Source organism: Enhydra lutris, unplaced genomic scaffold (assembly GCF_002288905.1).
Source record: "Enhydra lutris kenyoni isolate GAN:26980312 unplaced genomic scaffold, ASM228890v2 scaffoldscaffold31, whole genome shotgun sequence".
NCBI classification, from domain to species: Eukaryota; Metazoa; Chordata; class Mammalia; order Carnivora; family Mustelidae; genus Enhydra; species Enhydra lutris.
The window spans coordinates 17610189-17634718 of record NW_019154115.1 but is presented as its reverse complement, the minus strand read 5'-3'; the positions used below and the strand labels follow the sequence as shown (position 1 = coordinate 17634718).

Here is a 24530-nt window from a genome sequence, read left to right as displayed (position 1 = left end):
CCCATCTTGGGAGAGGAAATGCAGTCATTGACATGTTAGTATAAAAATACTTCTCTCAGGGATTTTTCCATGGCACCCAAGCCTATCATTCATTCCATGTTCATTACTGAACCCCTTCTACAAGGACCTGGGCTGGGTACCAAGGATTCAAAGATTTTTTTTTTTTTTAAAGGCATCATTCCTGACCTCAGGGTCCTCCCCTAATTTTCAGGGGGTATAAGAAATAAGTTTTTGGTGTTTTGTTTTTGGAAGTGGGGGAAATACTGCCTCTTGGACTTGAAGTGAAGTTCTTGGTTCTATTCCTTTGTTGATTTTATAATCACTCCTCTTGTTGCCCTATAGCTTTGAGGCCATCAGAGAACTTCCAGAGCCCAGATCTCACAAGCCTGGATAATACTCACGAAAGCCTGAAAGACAGCTCTAGTTTTACTATGTGGAAACAAAGCGTTGGGGCACCTGGGGTGGCTCAGTCTGTTAAGTGTGTGCATTCAGCTAAGGTCATGATCCCAGGACTCTGGGATGGAGCCCCATATCAGGCTGCCTGCTTCTCCCTCTCTTTGTGCTCTTTTGCTCTTTTCCTCCAGTAAAGACATTAAAAAAAAAAAAAAAAAGCCTCAGAAAGTAAAGTACTTGCTCATGGTCACACAGGTTGCTATGGTCACCTGGACTCAAACCTAGGTCTTCTGGCATAGGCATTTTGGAAATACAGTTTGCCTTGGATTTGAACCTGCAATCCTGCAATTTAGGTTACTATGTGGCCCAGAGTAAGGGAGGCAAGAAGACAGAGCTCAGAAACTTGGGCCTGAAATGGCCCAGTCTCTGATCTTGACCTGCACCATTCTGACCTTGACCTTCAAACTAGCAGCAGGACCACAGGCAATAATCACAACCCCAAGAGCTTCCCATGAGGTTGTCTTACATAACACATCCCTGAACTTATGTCTTAGTATCCCCATTTTACTGATGAACTGCTTGATACTGAGCTGGTAACTTGTCCAAGGTCACCAGATAAAAATCACATCACAGGGCTGCTTGGTGCTTTTCCGGCCACCTATGCCATCCACCAGTAGCTAGGTGAGTTCCCCTTAATACTTCTGAGCCCCAGTTTTCTAATCTATAACTAGGGATAGCGGGAACAATGGGAGAATTGGATGAGAAGACATATTCACTGCCTGGAGTAGAAGGAGGCATTTGTAAGTGCCAGCATCCTGCCTCCTTCTCTTCCTGAGACCTCTTGTACCTAAGTGGAGCTTAAACCTATAAGTGCCAAGAAAAATACCTCCGATACATCCTAGCCTTTGGGCCTCAAGGTCACCCTCTCTACCTGCCTTCTTATCACACAGGCTTTCCCGAAAGTAGGGAAGGTGGAGTTAGAATGGGGGGCCTACTTGGAAGTAGCCTGGCCTACCCTCAGGATGCCAGGTCCCAGGTAGTATTTCTCAAGAGTAAGGACATCTGGCTCTTTCCCTTACCCTAGGAATGAACTATCAAATCATAATGTATGTACAGTAAACCAGAGAGAAAGGGGCAGGCACCAGATAACCTAGAGGCCCCAGGAATGGCCCAGTACCATTTCAATAAAGATTTATGGAAACCTACTACTGCAAATGCCCATCTCTCATCAAGCTCTCTGCTAGAGGCAAGGGGGCTGCAGAAATTGAGGGTAAGTCTATTCACTTAGCAGGGCTTGTGAGCACTGCTCAGACTCAGAAATTTTCCCATCTGGTAGGTAAGACTGGAAGATAAGGAATTCCCAGGCTCAAGAGGACACAGAGGAGGCACTCTGAGAACAATCAGAAAGATCAGGAAACTAGGAAAGAGGGGGTAGTTCCAGGCAAAGGGAACAGAAATGTTAGAATTTCAGAGGTGATGTGGAGCCGAACACTGGGAAAGAAGGGCACTGAAAAGGCTATTAGATGATGGGCTACTAGGTCACAGTTGGGTAAGACAAAGATATTAGTTCCCAACCTCCAGGCAGTCTGCCGGACTGGTACACCCCAAACTCCTCTCTTTGGCCCCATCTGCCTCAACCCCAACTCCAACCGGGCACTGATGGATACTCGTGCCAGGCTGGGTGGGAGCTTTGCATTTATATGACCTTCAAATCCCTTTGGGGTCAGAGATTCTCCCATTCCCAGGACAATCGACATATAGGGGAATAAGTTGTTGCCCCTAAAGTGCTTAAGGTCTGGTCACACATAAAGCTTTCAGAGGCATTAAGAATTTGAATATATGGTGTTTCTTATGAAAGCGAAAAGAAAGGGACACCTGGGTGGCTGGCTCAGTTGGCTAAGCATCTGCCTTCGGTTTAGGTCATGATCCCAGGGTCCTGCGATCCGGTCCAGCATCAGGCTCCTTGCTCATCGGGGAGCCTGCTCCTCCCTCTGCCTGCTCTGCTTGCCTCTCTCCTTACTTTGTGCTCTAAATCTCTCTCTGACAAATAAATAAATAAAAATCTTTAAAAAAATAAAGGAAAAAAGAAAAAAACTGGAAATCATGTAAATGTCTAACAAGAAATGAGTTAAATTCTGGCACACCCAATAGGGGTTAAGCAATCATTCAAAATTATGACCAAAGAGGGGTGCCTGGCTGGCTCATTTGGTAGAACATGCCACTCTTGACCCCAGGGTCATGAGTTTGAGCCCCATATTGGGTGTGGAGCCTACTTTATTTATGTATGTATGTATGTATGTATGTATTTATTTAAGATTTTACTTATTTGAGAGAGAGAGAGAGAGCCATGAGCAGGGGGAGGGGCAAGGGAGAGGAGGAAGCAGACTCCCTACTGAGCAGGGAGTCAGATGCTATGCAGACACTGAGATCACACCTGAGCCAAAGTCAGACACTTAACCCACTGAGCCACCCAGGCACCCGGAGCCTACTTAAAAACAAATAAACAAACAAAAAAAAACCACTAAAGAACTTAAAAGAAATGTTTGTGATAAATTTCAGAGGAAAAGGAGTATTTAAATTGTTCAGCAGTTTTGTTTTTTAAAATAGGCTCGGACAAAAAAAACAGAGGGAAATATTAAAAATGTTGCTCTCCAGATTTCAAGTTGTTTTCTAAACTATTATGTAGCTTTCAACTATTCAACAATAAGCGTGTATTACTCTTATCACCAGAAAAGTAATAAAAATTATTTTAAAAATCATCAGCTTCATGTCACAGAAAAATAGTGATGAGGGTCAATAGTGGACCCTGTTCTGTTTTTGTGTTTTTAAGTAATCTCTACACCCAACATGGGGCTCAAGCTTAGGACCCAGAGATCAAGAGTCACATTTTACACCAACTGAGCCAGCCAGGCATCCCCATTTGTCACCTCTTTGGGCCTCAGCTTCCTCATCTATAAAATGAAGACCTGAGGACAAGATAAGAATCCCTTCCTCTTTGAAAAATTCAAACTCACTTCTATAGGATACCTGAATTTAGAAAACTGGCCCCGGGTCCTCTTCCTGGAAAAGTGGGGCTGAAAAAGGATCTTGAGGGAAGGATTGGGTTGAGGAAGAATATTGCTGGGCCAAAGTTGGAGGCATGTGTAATGAGAAGATCTATTCTAGGGAAGAGGGTTTAGGAGTGGGAATACAGCCACAGTGGACTGAGGCATCTGAAGGATGGCCAGGGTATCTGCAGGTTCACCAGGTTGGCTCCATCTGGAAGTGCCAGAAGCTGGAAGAACCTAGAAAACTCTGGGTTAATTGAAGCACCTATCACTAACAGGAGTGCCTGATTCCTATAGAGGCAGTTCCTCTCATAACCGGGCCTGAGCCAAGTGTTAGCAGTGTGGCGGGTGGGAAACCAGGGTGCTCCTGTTCTTGACATCAGCACACAGTGGGTCCCCAGCACACAGTGGGTGTTCAGCAGTTTACTGAAAGAATATGTCACTGGGAAAGATAGTACCTATCTCTAGACCTCAATTTACTTATCTGTGAAAGGGCAGGTTAGGAAGGGGATCATAATTTGTTGGGGAGACTAAGTCACAGGGACACTGTGTACTTCCACACTTGACACTCCCATATGGTGGTGCCAGCCCTATTTAGAGGTCGGCATATTGAGGCTCAGATAGGTTGAGTCATTTATCCAAAGTCTGGGTCCCAACTGGTCCCAATTGGTTCAACACTGCGAACCCAGCTTCCCCCACTCCACCAACATTACGCCTTACTTCCAATCTCAAACCCAGGTGCCACGACCTGGTTTGGCGGGGAAAGTCAGAATCGCACCCAGAGACCCCTGATCCCCGCCGGGCTCACACAGGATTCCCCTAACCTCTCGGCATTGTCTTCCCAACTCCACACGGAACCTCTGGCCGGGATCCCCTGGGGTGCGGCTGAAACTTCCAGGCGGGGGGTGGTGACTGGGAGGGCCCAGTCCTCGAGGACCTCCGCCCGGGTCGGCTCCGGGCCGCTGCCATCTCAAGCGCGACCCAAGCAGGGCACGGAGTTTTACAAGGTGGCGGCAGGGTCCGGCCAAGTCCGCGCGGGTTCTCAAACCAGAGGCAAACGGGCCTGCGGACCGCGCGCTCGAGTCCCGCGGAGGGGGTCACCACCGCCCCGCCCAAAGGCTGCTCTCCCATCCCCCCGCCCTCGAGCTCTGAATAGGAGGAGGGGAAAAGGTGTGTGTGGAGGGGGGCGGTATTTAATCTGAGGGAGGAGAGGACCCCAAGGCGGAGGTGGGGGTTGGGGGGAAGGAGGCATTGAATTGAATTTTGGTCATTCGAGGTATCCCCTCCCGGGGCTAATAACCATTTGGGTCCCAAAGACTTGTCTCCTCGCCCAGAGTCCTTATTTAGTGACTAGGAGCGGGAAGAGAGTTTGAGATCTAAGTCCCACCCTCTGGGCTGGAAGCCTGACGCCAGAGAGGGGAAGTGATTTCCTCAAGGTCACGCAGCAAAACAGCGGCCAGTTAGGGCCAAACCCCAGGTGTCGGGCTCCCGACCGCCATCACCCTCAGAAGACGACCCCCAACAGTCCTGCGCTCGGGGAAGGCAGGAGCATGGCCGGGGACTGAGAGGCTGGATTTGGGGGTGAAATGAGTGCGCGGGACACTCTGTAACCCCCAATCAGGGTACGAGGGTAGCTTTTCCTCCGAAGCCGACGACCCAGGAGCCTCACTTCGGGCGCCGCTCGCGTGGGGCCGGCGGGCCACGGATGGCTGGGGACGAGCGAGCGCGGGTGCCTGGCACGCAGCTCCACCTCCCGCGGGCTGGGACAGCACGGAGAGCGCGGACCCTTTAAGAAAGTTCACTGTGCGAGTTCATCAAAGTTTAAAAACTTGTCGTACTGTAGGGTAAGGGGAAAGGAAAGAGAGGGTGAGAGACGACGAGGGCGAGGGGAAAAGCCCTGCCGGAGGCTGGCGCGCCGCAGCCCCGGCCGGGGCGAGCCCTCAGTGGGCGGCGAGGATTGGCTGCGCGTTCCCCCGGAGACCGCGAGGAGGGCGGGGGAGGGGGCTGGCCGGGCCCCAGCTGAGGCCGGTTCCGGCCCCCGCCCCCCGCCACCGCCCGGCGCCCGCCCCCTCCCCCGGCGCCCGCCCCCCGCCGCCGCCGCCGCCGCCGCCGCCGCCGCCGCGGGCGCACTCGCCGGTCGCAGTGAAAAGGCGGAGGCGGCGGCCGCTGGGGCTCGGCTCCGGTTCCGAGTGCCTCCCCCGCCGCACCCCCTCCCCCCCTCCCGCACCCGCCAAACTTGATGTGACCCCCCCCCCACGCGGCGGCGGCCCCCCCCCCCGCCCCGCGCGCCCCCCACAGCCACCCCGCCCCGCACTCCCGGAGCGCACCGCTCACCGCGCCCCTTCCCACCTCCTTGCCGGGGCCGGGCGTCGTGCTCGCCCTCAGCGTTCCCTTCCCCACGCCACCCCCACCTCACCCCCCGCACCATGAGCAACCTGAAGCCGGACGGCGAGCACAGCACCGGCACCGGCACGGGCACCGGCACGGGCTCCGGCGGCACTCTGGAGGAGGAGGTGGGTCTGCGGCCCCGGGACTTGGGGTGAAGTGCACGCGGAGGTGGGCGGGGGAGAGGGCGCGCTGGGCCTCCCGCGCCGCGCGGGGCCGGTCTGGCAAGCGCTCCGGGCGCCTTCCCGCCGCTGCCCTTCGGCCAGGGAGGAGCAGCCCGTGTCCGGCGGGCGGGGGCGCGCGGCCTGGACTGCCCCGCCGGGCGGGCATTGTCTCCCCGCCCTCCCGGGCTCGGGGCGGGCCGCGCGCCGCCCGCCGTCCGTGCGTCCCGTGGTGGGCGAGCGGCGGTGCCTGCCCCACGCCCGCTGCCCGCGCGTCCCTCGTTCTCCACTCTCGGGCCGGCCCGCTACAGCCTTCCGAGGCGCTCCTCCGGTATGGCCGGGACTCCCGCCTCCGCTGGAAGGAACTAAACGGGATTAGGACCGCGGGCGGGCGGCACCCTCACTGCCTTACACTTTCCACCCTGACCCCTCCCCGTGACCTTGGAGGCCCGGGCCGGCAGCCCCGCGCTTTGGTTCACTACAACTGAGCTGTAGTCACGGGGGGTGGACGGACTTTCCTTGCAGCCCCAGAACTTGGGCTTTGGCAAAGAGGTCGGCGGGTGGTTAGTGAGAGTTGAGAAAGAGATGCATGAAGATACTTCTTTCCCGGTTCTCCTCCGGTAGGCAATCCAGGCAGGCAATCCGGAACCCCAGAGCTGGCCTGGGTGGGATTCTGCAAGGAGAGGCGACATTATCTTGACCACCAGACATGTGCTAAGAGGAGGGCTTGTGAGGCGGCTTCGTGGAATCAGCAATAGCTGGGTGGTTAATGGGATGGCCAAATCGGGGAGGGTGTTTGTGGGCGGGGGGTGGGGTGGGATGGGGTCTGAGGTGGTGGATATAAGCCTGAGAGCTACGGGCAGCGAATGGAGACCAGGACCTGGGCCGGCTGAGACAAAAAGTGGTGTGGAAGGGGCAGGCTTTGCAGCTGTTTCCAAGGGCCTCTGGCAAGCTGTGTCACTCCAGGGCTGAGAGACCCTTCCTGCCGCGCCCTGGAAAGCCCTTGCCCAGGAAACCAAGGGCCATTTATCCACCCTGAGCTCCTTTCCCCTTGGTCTGGGGGTAGAAACCGCAGAGCCCCTGATGGGGGCTGGTGCTGCTGCCTCCCTCCAGTGCTGTGGCCGTGGTGCTGGCGGGCCGTGCCGTAGGTTTGGTGCAGAATGGCGGCGGTGGCCCAGTGCTGGGCTGGGCTCCTCACTGTGCGAGGGATGGTGGGAGGGTCACACCACCGGCACCCATTCTTAGTAATTCAGAGGGTTACTGCTAGTCCGAGTCCACCAATGGCATGGCATCTTGAGAATCTAGGTCTAGATCTCACTTTTTTGGGGGAAGGGGTGGGGAATATATAACTTCACACAGAAGGATGACAAGGGAGGGCCTGACATTTGTCTGCTGGGGTTGTGTGGGCTCCAGTGCAAGGGATGGGGGTTGGCTCCTGAAGTCCTTGTCCTCCTCGGACCTTGACATGCTGACAGGCCCATGGCACTGGTGGGAACCTTAACCCCATCCTAACTGTACCTGGTTGTTCAGAATCTCCCCTGAGAGTTGAGGGGAGAGTGACAGGGTTGCTGGTGTGTATGGGATCTCTGCTTGGTCTCCTGTGAAGCTGGGCCAAGACCCAGAAGGTCACTAGTGCTAGATGGTTGACCTCAGCAGGGAGTTCACCCAAGAGGCTGGGTGACCTACCCCTCAGACGTACCCCTTTGAAGTGGGATGGGTGAACCTTGTGGTCAAGCTAAATTCTTAGAGAAAGCATGTGAAGTATTGGCCACTTTTTTCTAAGTGCTTTTTCTGAGAGAGAAGGCAGAATCTTCAAGAAGTGGAATCCCTGTGACTCCTCCTTGGGGGCAGAGGTGGGTGACAACACCGTAGTGGTTAAGGGAATCAGCGCACCTGGTGTTGATGGAGGGGCACAGGCCTGTGTGTAACAGAGTTCTAAAATTAAAGTTCTGGGAATCTCCTGGATTCCGGTGTCTGCTCTGGTCAGGTAAGTGCAAGGATGAGCCCCCTCTCCTCATTAGACTTCTGGGCCAAGAGCTCTTCTGCTGAGGTTCCTTGTCCAATTGGTGGTTTGAGCTGGAACTGAATTCCTTCCCTTTAGCTTAGCTGACCCTTAGGCAGTCATTTCTGCATCCCCCAGGAGCCACCATCTGGGGAATCTCTGTTAGCTGGGGTAGTTTACTCTCATGGCTGAGCCAGGCTGGCTCTCGGAGATTAGGTAAAGCAAACCTGGAAAACCAAGGAATCCTTCTTGCCCACCAGAAGACCTCAGTTCCTAAAGGTGTTAGGTGGCTGGAGAAAGGGGTGTGTTGTCATGGTTCCAGAAGGGGGTATCAGTAGGGCTGCTCCTTTGTGTAGCCTTGACTTCCCCTGCTCGACCACCTTATGGCTGGGGGCTTTATTCCTATCACAGGCATTAGGTTCCTTTACTGGCCCAGGGAGCAGGATTACAGGTTCAAGATCACAGACTAGAAGGTAAGAAGGAGGAGGGGACGGGAGGTTAAATGTAACGGTAGGTAAAATAAGGGGATATCAGCAAGTGATGCCGTGGTGCCCCTGAGAAGGTAGAGATCAGCCCTTCCTGAGATGTGGCCAGGTTAGGAGGTTGGGAAACCTGTGCTGGTCAGAAAGCGTTCCAAGAAGAGCGCATAGTAGATGTCAGAGGGAGAGGTGGATTGTGGAACCGCATGAGTACCTGGAGTTTGCTAGGCTGCAGCCGTCCTGGGGGCTACATTATGAAGAGTCCAAGATCACGCAGGGCTTGGGGGAAATGGGCATTTTCTGCCACTTGGAAAGGAGATGTGTTAGAAGCTATGGTACCATTTGAAAGCTAAGGAGGACGGCAATGAATTAAGGAGAAGTTCTGCAGGGGAAGAGTGAAGTGTCCCTTTCGATCTAGAGGCTATGCCTTAACCCAGATGGGTCATGGCTGGTGCTGGGAGCTCCAGAAAGTACTGTGAGACTGTAGCACAGGGCAGGCTTGCCTCTGATGCTTTGGAACCCCAGACCCAAGCATACCTTACTGATTCTTTAGGGCTGGCTAGAGAGTTACAGTGTTTCTGGGGAGGGGTACATGTGGTTTGAAAGCATTCTATTTTGAAAAAGGAGACTTTCATAATACATGATGAAACTAAGTTACAGTATTCACTGCATGGGGGGCGGCAGAGCTGAAGGGAGTGTAGTATTTGGAATCTTGGGGTGGTAGGAGTTCAATTTTCTAAGAGTTAAAGAAGTTTTTTTTGCCAGCCTAATGGTAAACTGTAGAAAGGCAGCCAAAGAAGCTACAGCTTGACCTGAGGGTCTTGGCCTCTCCTGTCCTCCCACTCCATCTTTGCTGGTCTGTTGCATCCAGTGGATCCGGGCCAGTGTGGCTGCTTGCGGACCTGGCACCCCTGGGTCTGTCGTGTGTCCTCTAGAGGTCTCTGAGGAGCCAGCCACATCCCTGGCAGGATGGGCCAGGGTTAGCACTCTAGATGAAGGTGAAGGAATTCTGGGGTCCAGCATGTGACTCAGCCACTTCCCTTTTTCTCTGCCATCAAAAACCTTTGACAGAATCCGGGACATCTTGGTGCTCTATCTGTAAGCTTTTTATTATTTGTTTGTATGAGTGAAGGCAAGCCTCTGTTCTGGGCATTTACCTGGAGACAGAGCCCCGGCAGGTAGGCTCAGGCATCTGCTGTAGGCTGGGGTTGTTGTGGATGTGACCTCTCTGCTCAAATAGCCTAATAGAGAGGCTGTCCTTGATATTAGTGGGCATGCCCAGCATTCGTGCGGGGCATTATTCTAAGTACCTGACCATTTTACCTCCTTGAACTTTCACAACAATTGCTTACTTTATTGTCATCACCACGTTATGAATGAGGAATCTGAGACCAAAAGTTTAAATAACTTTGATGTAGGGGCCCTACATGGCTCAGTTGGCTGGGTGTCCAGCTCAGGTCATGATCTCAGGGTCCTCAGATCAAGTGCCATGTCAGCCTCCGTGCTTGGCATGGAGTCAGCTCGGGATTCTCTCCTTCTCCCTCTGCTCCCTGCCCCCCGCCCCCAGCTTGTGTGTGCATATGCGTGCGTGCGTTCTCTCAATTAAATAACATCTTTTAAAGCTATCATGTAGCTAGTAAGTAGATAATTTGGGATTTGAACCCAGAATTTGCCCTTAACCACACGCTATACCTGCTGCTCCATTTTACATTAGGGTTTTTGGTGAGGGTTGGGGGCGTGGGGAGTAAAGTCCTGCAACTAAAGTTTTTGAGGCCCGAGCTTTGGGTGATGTTGCTGCAGGCTAGTTCCTGTTGGGCTCGGGCATCCGAGGACTGGGTGATGGGAACTGGCAGCCCTTGGGGGAGGAGCCTTTTATCACAGGTATTGTTGAGAATTGCTATCACGGGATGATAAAAGCAGACCAAGCCCATTTTATTATTCAGCCTCCACAGGTAGTACACCCCCTTGTTCCCTGTCCTGGGGCTTACTGCTTTCATTCCCACCCCTACCCCTGCCCCCAGCCCACCTTGGTATCCTGCTGCTTTGGGCATCTTAACTAAAGAAATGGTACCCACTCTAAAGTGACTGCCTGTCATTTTGTGGGGGAGGAGGCGGGCATCATTCTGTTGGGGCACCTTATCTCTTCCTGCACATGGGCAGCCTGTCTAGCTTATCCCAATAAGAACCAGCTTCTCAATCCCATTCAGCATTTGGACCTTCTGATTTCTTCTCATCCCCATCCCCAGCTCCAGAGGGGCTGAGGAGTACTCAAAGTGGAGTCCAGACATGAAGTGTGGGATGCCTTGCTTTTTGCTCTTGTGTTCTCCACTCACTTATCCTGTTGGGCCTCCAGACAGTCCTGAGAGCAAGAGGAGTCCATCCTACCTGCCCTGGGGTCTGGGCTCCTGGTCCATGGCCCTCAGACTCGGCTGAGCTGTTGGTTTTGGGTGGCAGTGACATCTGGTAACTTGTTCGTTTCTCTGCTGTCCCCTGACCATGGCTGCCTCAGAGGTGTCCCCTCACACCTCTGGCAAAGCCATGAGGCAGGGGGGCAGAGCCCATCCCTATACTTCAGAAACTGTGTTGCTGTGAGGTGGGAACTATAGATACCCCACAAAGCTCTGTGTGCTGGAATCCCATCTACTCCCTGCCCAGGGACAGCATGGCCTCCCTCTTTCTGCTGCTTCCCCTATTGTATCCTTGGATGGAAAAAATGTGGATATCTCTGAGATGTGCCACGGCTGACAGAAGAATCAGACCTTCCTGAAGAGTCTGCTGGTGGACTCGTCTGTGCTGGGGGCCTCTGGAGGATAGCAGGGGCTGTGGGTATGGGCGGGTCTGTCTAGGCCTGTCTGCCATGGCCTTTAGTCGTTTATGGCCCACTGAGCAGAGGCTCTTGGCTGTCACAAGTCATCAAGGCTGCCTGTATAGTTCGGAACAGGCCTGGGACTCCCGGGAAGAAAGGGTAGGGCCTGACTTACACGAGGCTGTGGGATGAGTGTCTGGAGTACCTAGCTCCCTTTTGTGATTAGCCACCCTCTCCCTTCCCAAATGGGTCTTGGGCTTTTACTGGTAGAGGGGGTGTCAGGAGAGGTGACTGGAATAGGACCTGGACCCTTTTTTGAGAACATTTGTTGAAATGAAGACTTGGAAGAACTTCTGCCCAGACTGGCCCTCATTCTTAATGTGTGGTGGTGGCTATATCCAGGCACTGCTAGGGATGTGTGTGACCCGGGACCTGCAATCCAAAATGCAGACCCTTGAAGCAGCTTCCGTTCCCAAACAGAGATCCCTCCCAACAGAAGCGTTGTGTTAGGAACCCCCTCTTACCAGGCTTCATCTGCTTCCTTCAGGTAGTGGGCAGGTGTGGTAGGCTTGGTACTCTGAGTTCACAGTGAAATAACGTCAAGTGGTTTAAGGGTTTAAGGGTTGGAGGTACTGATTTTGGAGCTGGGGGAGGGATATAAGGTTCTCCCGGGAATACACTTTGGTGCATGGCAGTGGTGACAGCTGCGACTCTTGCCAGGGACAGGAACGAGCAATCGATCTGTGTTGGCTGACCACACAGGCTCAGGAGGGATGGGGGAGGTGGGTGGCACAGGAGGGAAGGAAGCCTGCCCTCACGATCCTCTGTGCTGGGGACCCTGTGACCCTGCCACTTGAGTTGCCTCGGAAAGCCTTGGCCCCTGGCAGTGTCTAGAACCAAACGGAAAACAGTCCCCTGGCGCACTGAGTCTGCGCTGGGCAGTTCAGTTGGTTTGGTCTGCTTTCCTGTAAATGAGATGTAGGCTGTACTCACAACAGGCTTTGTGACCAGGTCTGTCCCTGAGATGTTGTGCCTTCTGTTCCTGGGGCTAGAAGTGGCTTGTAGCCCGAGGTCAGAAGCCTTATTATTTAAGACTCTATTGGTACCTGGTCCTGCCCCACCCTTTAGAGAATTTCTTACCACCCCAGCTTGGTTCCCCTGAGCCCATACATACACAGTCTAGACTCTAAGACACATGGCAGGTTGTAGGGCAAGTGCTCAGCTTCCCAAATGACTTGGGTTTTACTCCAGCTCTGCCCCCGGCTGGTCTAGCAGCTCATCCCCGAGCTGGTTCTTCATCTGTGAAATGGCCTGACTGTTCTCCCTGTTCCACCCAGGGACTGTCCTGTTCCTATGCCAGATGGTAGGTATGAAAGATCTGGGAACCACAAAGTGCAGCCCAGGTGGGGTCTGAGAGCCAAACCCTGTGATTTGGGGCTGTAATTAGCAGGGGCAGGCATAATGCTATAGAACACATCTGAAGCCTGGTCCTTCATGGCATCGAAGGTGTCCTAGGTGTAGGGAAGCTGGGCGGTGTCCTAGCCCCGGAGCTGAGCAGCCCAGAGCTCTTTGGAGGGAGCATGGGAAGCACTGGTTTTCTGGGAGCCTGTGTCTCAATTCCCATCCACTGTCTGGCTGTATCTGCTTGCTCTTTTTCCCTGTGTCCTTGTTCAGCCCTTATAAGTCCTGCATCTGCGGGCCGTGTCACCACATTCCATCCACCTCTCGTCAAGTGGCCCCACTCAGAGGGACTTCTTTCCCCCCCGGGAGGGGTAAGAGCGACCTGCTGGTGCCAAGCCTCGGCCTGGGACCCAGGCGGCTCCCTTCCCCCACCCTGCCTCTACATGCACACCCTAAAGAAGAAACCCTGGCCACAGAGATCTCTGGGAGGGAGTTACGTGTGGGGGACTGCCCTGAGGTTTCTTTTTGTCAACCTCAACACCGCCCCAGCAGAGACCCCTTCCAGACCCCTAGGGTGTGGCTGCTGACTTCCTGCTCTGTCACTCTCTCAATCTCTGTCCCCCTTTTCATCATTTTCTTGGCCTTTTTATGGGCAGAAGGGAGCCGCTTAAGCTCTGAGCAGCTGGAGGACAATGCCCAAGCCTTATCCGGGGACTCAGTCACCTTCTCCTGTGTCCCTGGTATCTCCCAAGGTAGAGTGTGAAGGACCCCAAGGCCAGTACATCCTTCCTCTGTATAGTTGAAGCAGCAGAGGAAGTCTGCAAAGCCATTTGCCCGGCTGGTGGCCAGGCTGGGGCTCCTTACCCAGGCTCCCTGACAGTTGGTTTGAGGCTCTTTTTTTTTTGTTTCCATATCTGGCAGCAGGTGCCTGCTGAGCAGGAGGCTGAGCCCGAGTCCTCTGGTGTCTCCATTCTCAACAGTGTTTCTTCCTCCTGGAGGAAGAGTGATGATGGCTGATGCAAGCTTAGAAAGGACCTTTAGGGGACGCTGGGGTGGCTCAGTCCCTTAAGTGACCAACTCTTGCTTTCAGCTCAGGTCATGGTCTCAGGGTCTTGAGATGAAGCCACACATCAGGCTCCGTGCTCATGCAGAGTCTGCTTGTCCCTCTCTGTCCCCCTGCTTGCTCTTGCCCTCTCTCTCTTTCAAATAAATAAATACATCAATATCTTTAGAAAAAGAAAGGACCTTTAGTATTTTTTTTTTTTTATAAGATTTTATTGATTTGACAGAGAGCGAGCGGGCAGGGGGAGAGTGAGAGGGACAAGCAGAGTCTGCACTGAGCACAGAGCCTGATGTGGGGCTCAATCTTAGGATCTTGAGATCGAAGGCAGACACTTAACTGACTGAGCCACTCAGGTGCCGCAGGACCTGTAGTATCTTCATATCAGGAAAGCCGTAAGCTGGATGTAACACCGGTTGCATTTCATAAACTCCCAGGGTCTGGCTGGTGGGGGCGGTGGTGGCTGATGGGGTGGCCTGGCCTTCTGTTTGGACTTGGGTGTCTGGGGCCACACATGCCCAGCTGCCCTGTCTGAGGCATGTCTGTGGCGCTGTTCTGGTGCCTGCCTGCAAGTCAGCAGGGCGCAAGGCTGTTCCCACTTAGCTGGTGGGAATCGGCAGTCTGTCTTCCTTTGACTTTCCTATAATTAATTTTGTTAAGGACTAACCATGGGATCATCCAGTAGACAAGGACCCCCCCCCCCCACAGTCAGCCTTCTGCAAGGAGCTGTTTCTGCCTTCTTAGCTCAGAGGCTAAAGGCCACTTGTTTTCAGGGTGCCCAAGGCCGACCTGACTGAGGGCTGAGTAAGTTGGTGTGTGAGACTGAGGTCTGCGAAGTATTGACTCATGGGCACCTGGGGACATAGAGCTTGTGGACATAGACCATGAGCAACTCACTGGACCTCTGGGCCTTGGTTTCCTCATCTAAAAATAAGGTTTCTTCCAGCTCAAATGTTCTGCATTTCAGTTGCTTCAAAGGCCTGGGAGTCAGGGAAGGATGTGGGAGGGGCTTATGAGAGGCTTGTTTTTCCCTTTTTGGACTTCCCTCCTCCCCCCACTCCCTTCCCTAAGTGGTGTTTTCCATCCAGATGACACCAGAGCTTGTACGCAGGTGTGAGTAGGTGGGGATTCAGAGGGAGCCCATCACTTCAGTAGTTCAATGGAATGGACAGTTGAAGTAGTTACTCCTTTCCAGATTGAATTCCAGCTTCCAGAGATGCTACAGGACTGCTGCAAAGAATCCATTTTCAAATGTCATTTTTATCTCTTTGGTGGATGTATCTATTGCCCAGAGTCACGTTTCTCTGGGTGTGTCCTTCCTGAGTCCCAGGCCTGTGAGGCAGGGATTTGCCTAGAAGGCACAAGTCTGTCTTCTAGGGCAGAGTGTTCCTGGTGGACCCGAGGGGTTTATCTGGGGGTGGGATGGGGAAGAGGTCGGGGTGGTTGGTCCCTGAAGTCCCGGCAGGACTGTCTTGGAGATGACAAGGCTGGGGTTTAGAAGAATGCTGTGGCTGTCCTTCAGAGTTAAAGGAGAGGGTTTCATATCCATGATCATTTCACTGTTTTTTGAAAGTGGTGTTTGCCCTTTTTTTGTTGTTTTTCAAAGATTTTAAAAATTTATTTGACATAGAGACAGAGGGAGCACAAACAGGGAGAGTGAGAGAGAGAAGCAGGCTTCCTGCTGAGCAGGGAGCCCGATGTGGGGCTCAATCCCAGGACCCTAGGATCATGACCTGAGCCGAAGGCAGACATTCGACTGACTGAGCCACCCAGTTGCCCGTTCCCTTTCTGCCTCATAATAAAAGCTGGGACTTAGGGAGCCTGTCTTCTCAGCCACAGGACCCTGCTGTGCCCTCAGCTGCGAAATTGAACGTTTAATGCTTGGTGTGAAGGGAGTCTTGTGTCGAAAAGGTCGGGGCAGATTGGGGCTACAGGATCCTTAGCGTCAGTCCTTTCCCTGTCATTGCAGAGAAAGGCTAGGGCAGCATGGCCAGGCCCCAGCCTGCGTGTGGGGTCCTCTTTGTGTGTGGGGGGGTCCTTCAGTGACCACCACCCTCTGTGGAAGCTTCGCTCAGCTGTTTTCCTCTGTAGAGAATACCGACTCCCTTGTTGTCCTCCGACAGCCCCCTTCCCTTAATACTACAGCCTCCGTGTGAGCGGGGTCCTGCGCGTGCCTCAGGGAGGAGGGAGACCTCTGAGCAACTGCTGTTGAGAGAGCTGGCCTGGGTTGGCGACGCTGAGTGACAGGTTTCTGCCTGGGGGAGTGTCTAGGACCAAGAGGATGTCCACCTGGACTCCTACAGAAAGGATGAGTCCTGCCTAGAGGCCTTTCCCACAGAGGTCTGGACTTGTTCTAAGGCTAATACCTTGTGCGTCACTATCCCCTTGCTCCTGAAGCTTGTTTGATGTCACTTTTTTCTGAACATGTGTAAGCAAATGTCATTTTGTCTGAAGGAGGAACATCAGACACACACAGATATGAATGAGGTGACCAGAGTCCCTGCTTCCTACTTCTCTTCAGAAGGTCATCTTCTGGGGCGCCTGGGTGGCTCAGTGTGATAAAGCCTCTACCTTTGGCTCAGGTCATGGTCTCGGGGTCCTGGGATCGAGCCCCCCATCGGGCTCTCCGCTCAGCGGGGAGCCTGCTTCCCCCTCTCTCTCTGCCTGCCTCTCTGCTTACTTGTGATCTCTGTCTGTCAAATAAATAAATAAAAATCTTTAAAAAAAAAAAAAAAAAAAAGAAGGTCATCTTCCTCTGTCTGGAGAGGGCCGCAGAGGGAAGGAGACCTCCAGTATGAGGCCTGAAGGAATAGCCAGGCACTCCAGGGAGCCCATCATGTTGGGGTTAGAAATTGGACCGAGGCTCCTTCTGGGGGACGTTCCCTCCACAGGGGTCTCAAGAATAATGCTGGGGGACGGGAGGCCGCTCACAGACTGCCGTTCTCTGCCCTCCCCAGAGTGAACGCAAGGGTCTCCTGTGGGGAAGGTGAGGGCTCTTCCTCCCAGCCCTGGAGGGACCCTAGCGAGGAGCTGGACAACCTCAGGAAGTCTGACCTCCAGTGATAGCCTGGGGCATGGACTTGAATGAGACTGGACCTCCTCGACCCTTTGCTTCCAGCATTTTGGGGGAAGGACAGGCAGCAGGATTTGTCTAAAGGAAGAACAGCCTCAGGAGCCCCCAGAGCCTGCTGGGTGGGGGGGGACACAGTTGTGCCAAAGGCCATTTGGTTCCTCCAGGCAGACCTGGGGCTGGCTGGGACCTCCAGCAAGACCAGGTCTGCTCCTGACCATCATGAAGGCGGCATAGCCATGTCTGCAGTGTCTTTAGTGGGCACACCTCTCTGGCCAAGTTCCTTGTCCATGTGGACATGGTAGTTCTAGCAAGTTCCACCAGAAGAGCTGTTCTTCAACATGTTTCTTCTTTCACTGACTTCTAAAGATTCTCCATACTTTTGTCCACTTCTCTCCTGATACTCTCCCTACCCTGTTCCAAACTTACCTTCCACCTGCACTGAGGTTGTGGTTGTGGTCCAGCACCATCCACCAGCACTGTTGCCTTAGATGTTTCAGGATGGGGGAGATAATCCCTTGCGTTCTCTGGATACTTCTGGAGAAAGGGTGAGTGTATGGAAGGAGAAGGGCCCAGGCAACAAGGTTGGTGCCTTCTAGCAGCCCAGGATTGTGTGAACCACCCCTTCTGTTTTCTTCAAATACTTTAATAAAACGTTTTTGTTGTTGAATTCCTATACTGAACACATAGAGTAGGCAGGATGTGGGTGCTTTGGTTAATCTAGCTTAACTCTTTTTTTTTTTTTTAAATTTTATTTATTTATTTGACAGATAGAAATCACAAGTAGGCAGAGAGGCAGGCGGAGAGAGGAGGAAGCAGACTCCCCGCGGAGCAGAGAGCCTGATGCGGGGCCTGATCCCAGGACCCTGAGATCATGACCTGAGCCGAAGGCAAGAGGCTTTAACCTGCTGAGCCACCCAGGCGCCCCATTCTATCTAGCTTGGCATCAACCTGCAGTTGGTGCCCAAACCCTTGTCTGTACCAAAGCTCTTTCCTGCGTGTCGCACCCTATTGCCATGAGGCTGGCATCAGTGGGGGCAGAGAAGGAGGAGTCTCCAGTGCAAGCCTGGGACACAACTAGTAGGCAAGGCCTTGGAGAAGTCACTGTATGTCTCTGTCCCTGCCGTCCCCTAAAGGACCTGACTGTGCCATCAGCTTGCTGTGTCACCTTCCTATCCTGAGCCTTGGTTCCCTCATCTGCAGAGTGAGAGTGCTGAACTAGCTGCTCTCCATGGTGCCTCCCACCTTGGCCATTCCCTCTCTAGAGAAGAGGAACATTAATGAATCCAGTGACTACTTAAGGTTCACTCACCTGCATTTCCAGCTCCAGACTGACTTGGACCCAATCCAGACTCACTAGGCAACTTTATAAATCCATGGCTCATGGCCCCTGATAGGGGAGGTTTTTGTGCAGGTCAGTGCTGTGATTACAGGAGCCCTAAGTGAACCAGCATTTCACTGAGCCTCTGCTACGTGCTGGGCATAGAGGAGAGTGAGTTCTTCATCCTGGAGGTAGATGGTATCTGCATTGTACAGATGGAGGAACTGAGCTCTGGAGAGATGACAGCCCTTCCCCAAGCCAGGCATAAAGCTGGGAGGCAAACTCTGGTGTAACCGACCAGAGCCTGCGCTCTCCCCCGTGTGGTGTCCCTGTGCCCTGCCGGGCCACACCTGCCCCTGGCTGGGAGTCTTTCATCTGGACGGACTGAGGGGCACAGAGATGGGGTGGGAGGGGTGGGTAGTTCAAATGCGGAGGCGTGACTCTAGGCCCCATGGGGGATGGGAAGGTTTTGAGACTTGGCTCCTATCTCTGGGGGTTTTATAGAGTGCAGGTGCAGGGGGTAAGTTTAGAAGTTTAGATTGTGGGAACAATAGAAGGCAGGGCATCCTGGCCCCATAGGACTTCAGGGGAAGGAAAGGGGAGTGAGGAGACAGAGGGACCCGAAAGATGAGAGCCCTTCAGTTAGGGAATGAGGGAGGGGTGCGCTTAGGGGTAGCGCAAACAGCTGCCTTGAGACAGGCCTGTGGGGGTGCTTGTTGGGGGGCAGGACTGGACAGAGCTGGAAGCAGGAAGGGGGTGGTCTCTGCAACCTCCTGTCCTCTCCACAGCAGCTGAGCAGCAGGCTAGGCTGACGCTTCCTTCCACCTCTGATTCCTTCTTGCTCTTCCCCCATCACTCCAGCGTCCTAAACAGGTGCCCGGGGAAGGGACCACCTACCGAACTGACAGAACTTCACCCACCGGTGAAGGCTAGTGAGGCCGCCTTGATGCCGCTCCCCCTGCCCCCACAGTAGGATGGACTGCTGGTGGCATAGATGGATAAGTCAGGGTGCCTGGATCTTACCCAACTCGGCTCCCTTGTGAGCTCAGCTGTATGAGCCCTTTCTGGGCCTCAGTTTCCCTGTCAGCGCAAGGGGATAGGCAGAGGGCACATCATCTGCCGGTGACGCTAGGGTCAAGTGAGTATACAGGGTAGGCTATCTGCGACCTGGTGGCTGGGGACCCACCACCTAATCCGTAATCGCCTGACCTCAGCTTGTGTTCTGGGAGCTGGCCGGAGATGGGGTGGTAGCCAGATGGTAGTATTTTGGACACTTCGGGACCTAAAAGGTGGAAACAGAGGAAAAGGGTCATCTGGCCCAGAGGGAAGGCTGGAAACAAGGCTCCGAGCTGGGAATGAGGGAAAGCTCCCCCATACTCACCCTCAACCCCACCCGCAACCCAAGCAGGAAATTTTATGCTGAGAACTTGCTATTTAAGGGGGCCTCTAGGGAGGTCTGGCCAGAAAGGAGCCATTTGAGGAAGGGTTTAAAATTAGCCTGGGTGAAGTGGGTGGCCCCTGGGGAGAACTGAGGCAGAGGTTTCTGTGGGGCGGCTCTGGATCCTTGTCTTTGACCAAAACCACACCCCAGGGAGCAGGGAGTAGGACTGAGCCAGGTCCATCAAGCACGGCCCTGGCTGGGCTTGTACTCTGTCAGTCCATCTTTGGGGGTGGGCTGGGTGCCCGGGTCTGCTGCCTTTTAAGAACAAGCTGCGTGACCTGAGCCTAGCACTTCTGTTTGAGGGTTTACATGTAAATTAAAGGCCCTTCCATCAGAGGGCAGAGGCGTGTAGACGACCGTCCTCTAGAGTCCAGGAGCTGGGTTTACTCTACCTGGAGCTTGGGCTGTCCAGTTCTTCTCAGGTTCCTCTGGAAATTGGGCCATGCCTGAGAACTGCATCCACAGGGAAATGAAATGTGCAGAACCTTTGACCCGGGCCTAGAAGCAGAGACATGTCTGGGGAGGGAGAGGCACGACCAGAGGGGGAAGATGCATACTGAATGGCAAGGGATTCTGCCTGGTTTGCTTCTTGGCAAACACCTGTGTGAGAGAAACAGCTTGTCCTCAATCCATTCTTGATCAGCGATGGGCTGGGAGTCATTCTTGGTGTGGGCGGGGCTGGTGACCCTGGTTACCAGCAGCTGTCCGTGCTGGTTTCCTTTGCCATTTCTGGCTCTGTTGAGATCTGTGTATTTGCTGGGGGTGTGTGTGTCCTGTCTGTCTGTCTGTCTGTCTGTGTGCCTGCCTGCATTGGGTGTAACTTTGCCTGGCTGCTCAGCTTCCTGGTTCAAGCCATTGGAAGGGCTGTTGCCTGGGTTCAGGAGGCCATCACTGGAGCATGGAGGAAATTCTTTGGTGCCTCTGGAGAAGGGGATGTGGCCCCTGTAGGGCATCTGAATGCCTCAGGAATGGCCACATGGAGGGTGGGGGTGACTGAGGCCCGTGAGCTTTCTCTTACACCAACAGGGATGAGTCGAGAAGACCTATGCGTGGCTTGATGGTACAAGATGCAGCTTGAAATCAGGAGTCAAGTGTATAGGGGAGCTCTATTTATTTGTTTTTTTTTTCATGCCTCAACCACAGTTTTTATATGTATTTTTAATGGACCTAAACGATGGAAAATCCTCCCTCCCTATTCTAATTATTGGCTGATTTGGCCTTGCTCCTTGAGCATCTGGTGCCAGTGGTGAGGTAGAGTGTCTGCCAGCCTCTCAGGGACCTCACCCACAGCTCAGGGGTCAGGGCTGGTCAGAGTCACAGGATGGACCCCTGGTGTCTTGACCTGGCTTTACCAGGAACTTGTCACCATGGTGAGGGCAAGGCTCTAACAGCGCCATCTGCCTCACTTGAAGCTAGTGGGATCCTACTCAATCTCCAAAACCCCGCGTAACTGTTCCCTCTCTGACTCCTTAGCCAGGTTCCTTACTCAGTAAACATTTAATACAGCCACATGCTAAGAACGGGGCATATAGGCAAGAATACAGCATAGTCCCTGCCATTGAAGAGCCTCCGTCTAGCGTAGGAAGCACTAGGAGATGGTTGTGAACGTGCTGGGCCCTCTGTTGAAATCCTTCCAGGGTGAAGTGTGGCCTAAGACTTAGGATCTGTTTACCTCCTTGCGTCTTCTCTGGTCTGGGCAGAGCCTCTCAACCAGGGGTCCATTGGTACCCTCTGAAAACTATATACATTGTGACTTGTATAATTTCGGGGGTATAGACACCATAGCTTTCTGGAAGTCTCTGGGATCCTTGATCTGTGTGCTTATCACACAGGGCTCTCTCCTCAACACAGGGCTTTCTCCTTTGGCCGCCGTTCAGTCTGTGCACAGAGGCTGTCAGCAGGTGCTTGTTGGACCACCTGTGGCATGAACACAGAGAAAGCAAAGTGGATAGGAAGGGCTTTGAGAAGTGAAATGCTGTGAAACTCCAGAGTGTTCCTTTGCCTTGGCCTCCAAAGGAAGCCCAGGGTACACGGAATTCCTCCTTCGCCTCTGGAAGGATTCCAGTTCCTTCCTGAAGGAAGAGCCATTGTACCCTGTCTGCTGTGGTCTCTGTCCCCCAGGTCCGGACACTATTTGTCAGTGGCCTCCCTGTGGACATTAAACCCAGAGAACTCTACCTGCTCTTCCGGCCGTTCAAGGTGAGTCTGGACCCAGCTGCCCATAGGCAGAGGAGGAACATCAGGAATGAGTCTGACCTGGACAGGGCAGCAGAAAAGACAGAGGACAGCGTATCAGAAATTGTGATTGCAGAGCTGGCTCTCTGTCCTGGTTCAGCTCATTCCCGTGTCTCTCTTCACCAGTGGCTTAGCCCTCTCTGAGCCTTCTTTTCTCATCTGTAAAGCGGAAACGAGAGAGAATCCCGGTAGATTTAACCATATAAGGAATATTTGCGATTCAGTGTAGACTTTCAGTTGAAGTTTTGAGAAAACTTTACAAGGTAGGGTCTGTCCTTCCAGATTATAAATTAGCAGAGCAAGCGGGAATTTACGCGTGAAATGATGAATGCTGCCTCATGATGCCCACCCTGTGTGCTAGACCATGTGATGGGGAACACAAGGGCAGAGGGCGCATGCCAGTGGTGGAAGTCAGAGCGGTGGACGTGAGTGGGGAGTGCGGGGGAGTGTGAGAATGGTGCAGCTGGGTGCGGGAGGAGGGGGGCTGGGATAGGCACAAGGAAGGCTTCTGACCTTTTCTGTGATGACCCTCTCTCTCTGCAGGGCTATGAAGGGTCCCTGATCAAGCTCACATCGAGACAGGTAATTTCTCTCCAAAGTTTTTTTCCTCCCAGCCCAGACTGACTGCTAAGCTTGGACCTGAGCCTGCTGCCTTCTTCCTCATCTTGAGGCATCTGGCAGCTGATACCTGCTCCCTCTCATCTGGTTTCTGTGCTGGGCCAGTGTAAGAGTGGCTTCCAGCTCCCTTATCCTTACCAGTCAGCTCCTGGGCCTCCTGCTTCGGCGTTTGCGGAGCTGCAGCCTGGCCCCAAGGCTGAAGAGCACAGAGATGGTGGCTGTGCCTGGGCTCCTGATGGCCCTATGTGGCCAACTTGCCAGAATGAAGTTGGAGAAGTTTTCAACCTGTTGCCCCTTGATTGAGCCTGGAGCTTTCTTATGTCCTTGATACGTTGGTGTCCCCTTTCTTGCTGGGGAAAACACTGGAACTTAATCTTAATTATGGGCATGCATTTTTTTTTTAAGATTTTATTTATTTATTTGAGAGAGAGAGATCACAAGTAGGCAGAGAGGCAGGCAGAGAGAGAGGGGGAAGCAGGCTCCCTGCTGAGCAGAGAGCCAGGTGTGGGGCTCCATCCCAGGACCCTGGGATCATGACCTGAGCCGAAGGCAGAGGCTTTAACCCACTGAGCCACCCAGGCGCCCCACAGGCATGCATTTCAAAAAAAGGTTTGAAACCATTTCAAAAAAAGGTTTACGGAGAGTGTGATGTTTAATGTGGTGGCATAAAGCTCTGTTGGCACCCTTTCACACAATGGGGAGCCTGGATGGGAGACTTTGGATGCATGAGAAACTTCTCCTAGTCCTGCTAAACATGGGCAGGAGATAGGCAAGAAGTTGGTTTTTGTTTGTTTGTTTGTTTGTTTTATTTTTGAGGGGGAGATGGGATGTTGGGAGAGATGCAAGGGTGTTCTCTCTTCTTCCTACTAGCCTGTCGGTTTTGTGATCTTTGACAGCCGAGCAGGAGCAGAAGCAGCCAAGAATGCTTTGAACGTGAGTAGACAAGGTTTTCTCTGACCTGCAGACCTCTAGGCAACAGATATTTCTGTTCTACCTCCTGCAAACCTTCCCACTCTCCATGCCCCCCCCGCCCCCTGAGAAGGGGCTACAGATGTGCCTCATTGCCCAGCCATTCCGGGGCCACGTCCCTGGCTGCACTGTCTGTGTCAGATGCCACTACTTACAGGGTCCAAGCAGCACGTCATCTGTCTTGTCCCCTGCATGGGTGAGGCTTTTAGGCAAGATCATTTCTTTTCTTTTCTTTTTTTTTTTTTTTAAGATTTATTTATTTGAAGGGTACCTGGGTGGCTCAGTGGGTTAAGCCTCTGCCCTTGGCTCGGGTCGTGATCTCGGGGTCCTGGGATCGAGCCCCGCATCGGGCTTTCTGCTCAGCAGGGAGTCTGCTTTCCCCTCTCTCTCTGCCTACTTGTGATCTCTCTGTCAAATAAATAAATAAAATCTTAAAAAGAAAAAAAAGATTTAGTTATTTGAGAGAGAGCACAGGCAGGGGGAAGGCCAGAGGGAGAGGGAGACCAGCAGATTCCCCGCAGAGCAGGGAGCCCAGCTCAGGGCTTGGTCCCAGGACCCTGAAATCACAACCTGAGCCAAAATCAAGAGTCATTCGCTCAACCGGCTGTGCCACCCAGGTGCCCCCTAGGCGAGCTCTTGTCTGGGTCCTACAAAGTCTTTTCCTTCCTTTCCTTCCCTTCTCTTGTAGGGTATTCGCTTTGATCCTGAGAACCCGCAGACCCTGAGGCTAGAGTTTGCCAAAGCCAACACCAAGATGGCCAAGAACAAGCTAATGGCTACACCTAATCCCACCAATGCTCACCCCGCCCTAGGAGCACACTTCATCGCACGGGACCCCTGTGAGTAGTGCTCAGAGCTGTCGTCTGTCATCTGCTGTCCTTTTACTTGGCTCAAGCTAGGGACCCGAGCAGAGTTGCATACGGAGGGGAGACATCAAGATTGTCATTGAGGGGTCCTCGCCAGGAGGCTTCTTCTGTCCACAGCCACCTCTCTCTAGGGTTCCTTCCTCCCCTGTAGCCTTTGTTGGACTGCAGACAGACCGAGCTCCTGAGCTGTCTGTATCACCAACTCTCCCCTGAAGCGGTCTCTGGGTTCTCTTGGTTGAGGTGGGCAGGGGCCCATCTTTTTTTTTTTTTTTTTTT

General features: G+C 53.3%; 1 protein-coding gene across 1 annotated transcript in view; it reads left to right on the top strand.

Annotated features, from left to right (window-relative positions):
* Positions 1 to 5866: 5866 nt before the first annotated feature.
* Positions 5867 to 24530, top strand: part of LOC111153302 (RNA binding protein with multiple splicing 2) — a 26566-nt gene continuing 7902 nt past the window's right edge. The window contains exons 1-5 of the mRNA XM_022512239.1: positions 5867 to 5953; positions 21688 to 21765; positions 22345 to 22383; positions 23290 to 23352; positions 24077 to 24227. Coding sequence (XP_022367947.1) covers positions 5867 to 5953; positions 21688 to 21765; positions 22345 to 22383; positions 23290 to 23352; positions 24077 to 24227 — 418 coding nt within the window. The remainder of the gene's footprint in view (positions 5954 to 21687; positions 21766 to 22344; positions 22384 to 23289; positions 23353 to 24076; positions 24228 to 24530) is intronic.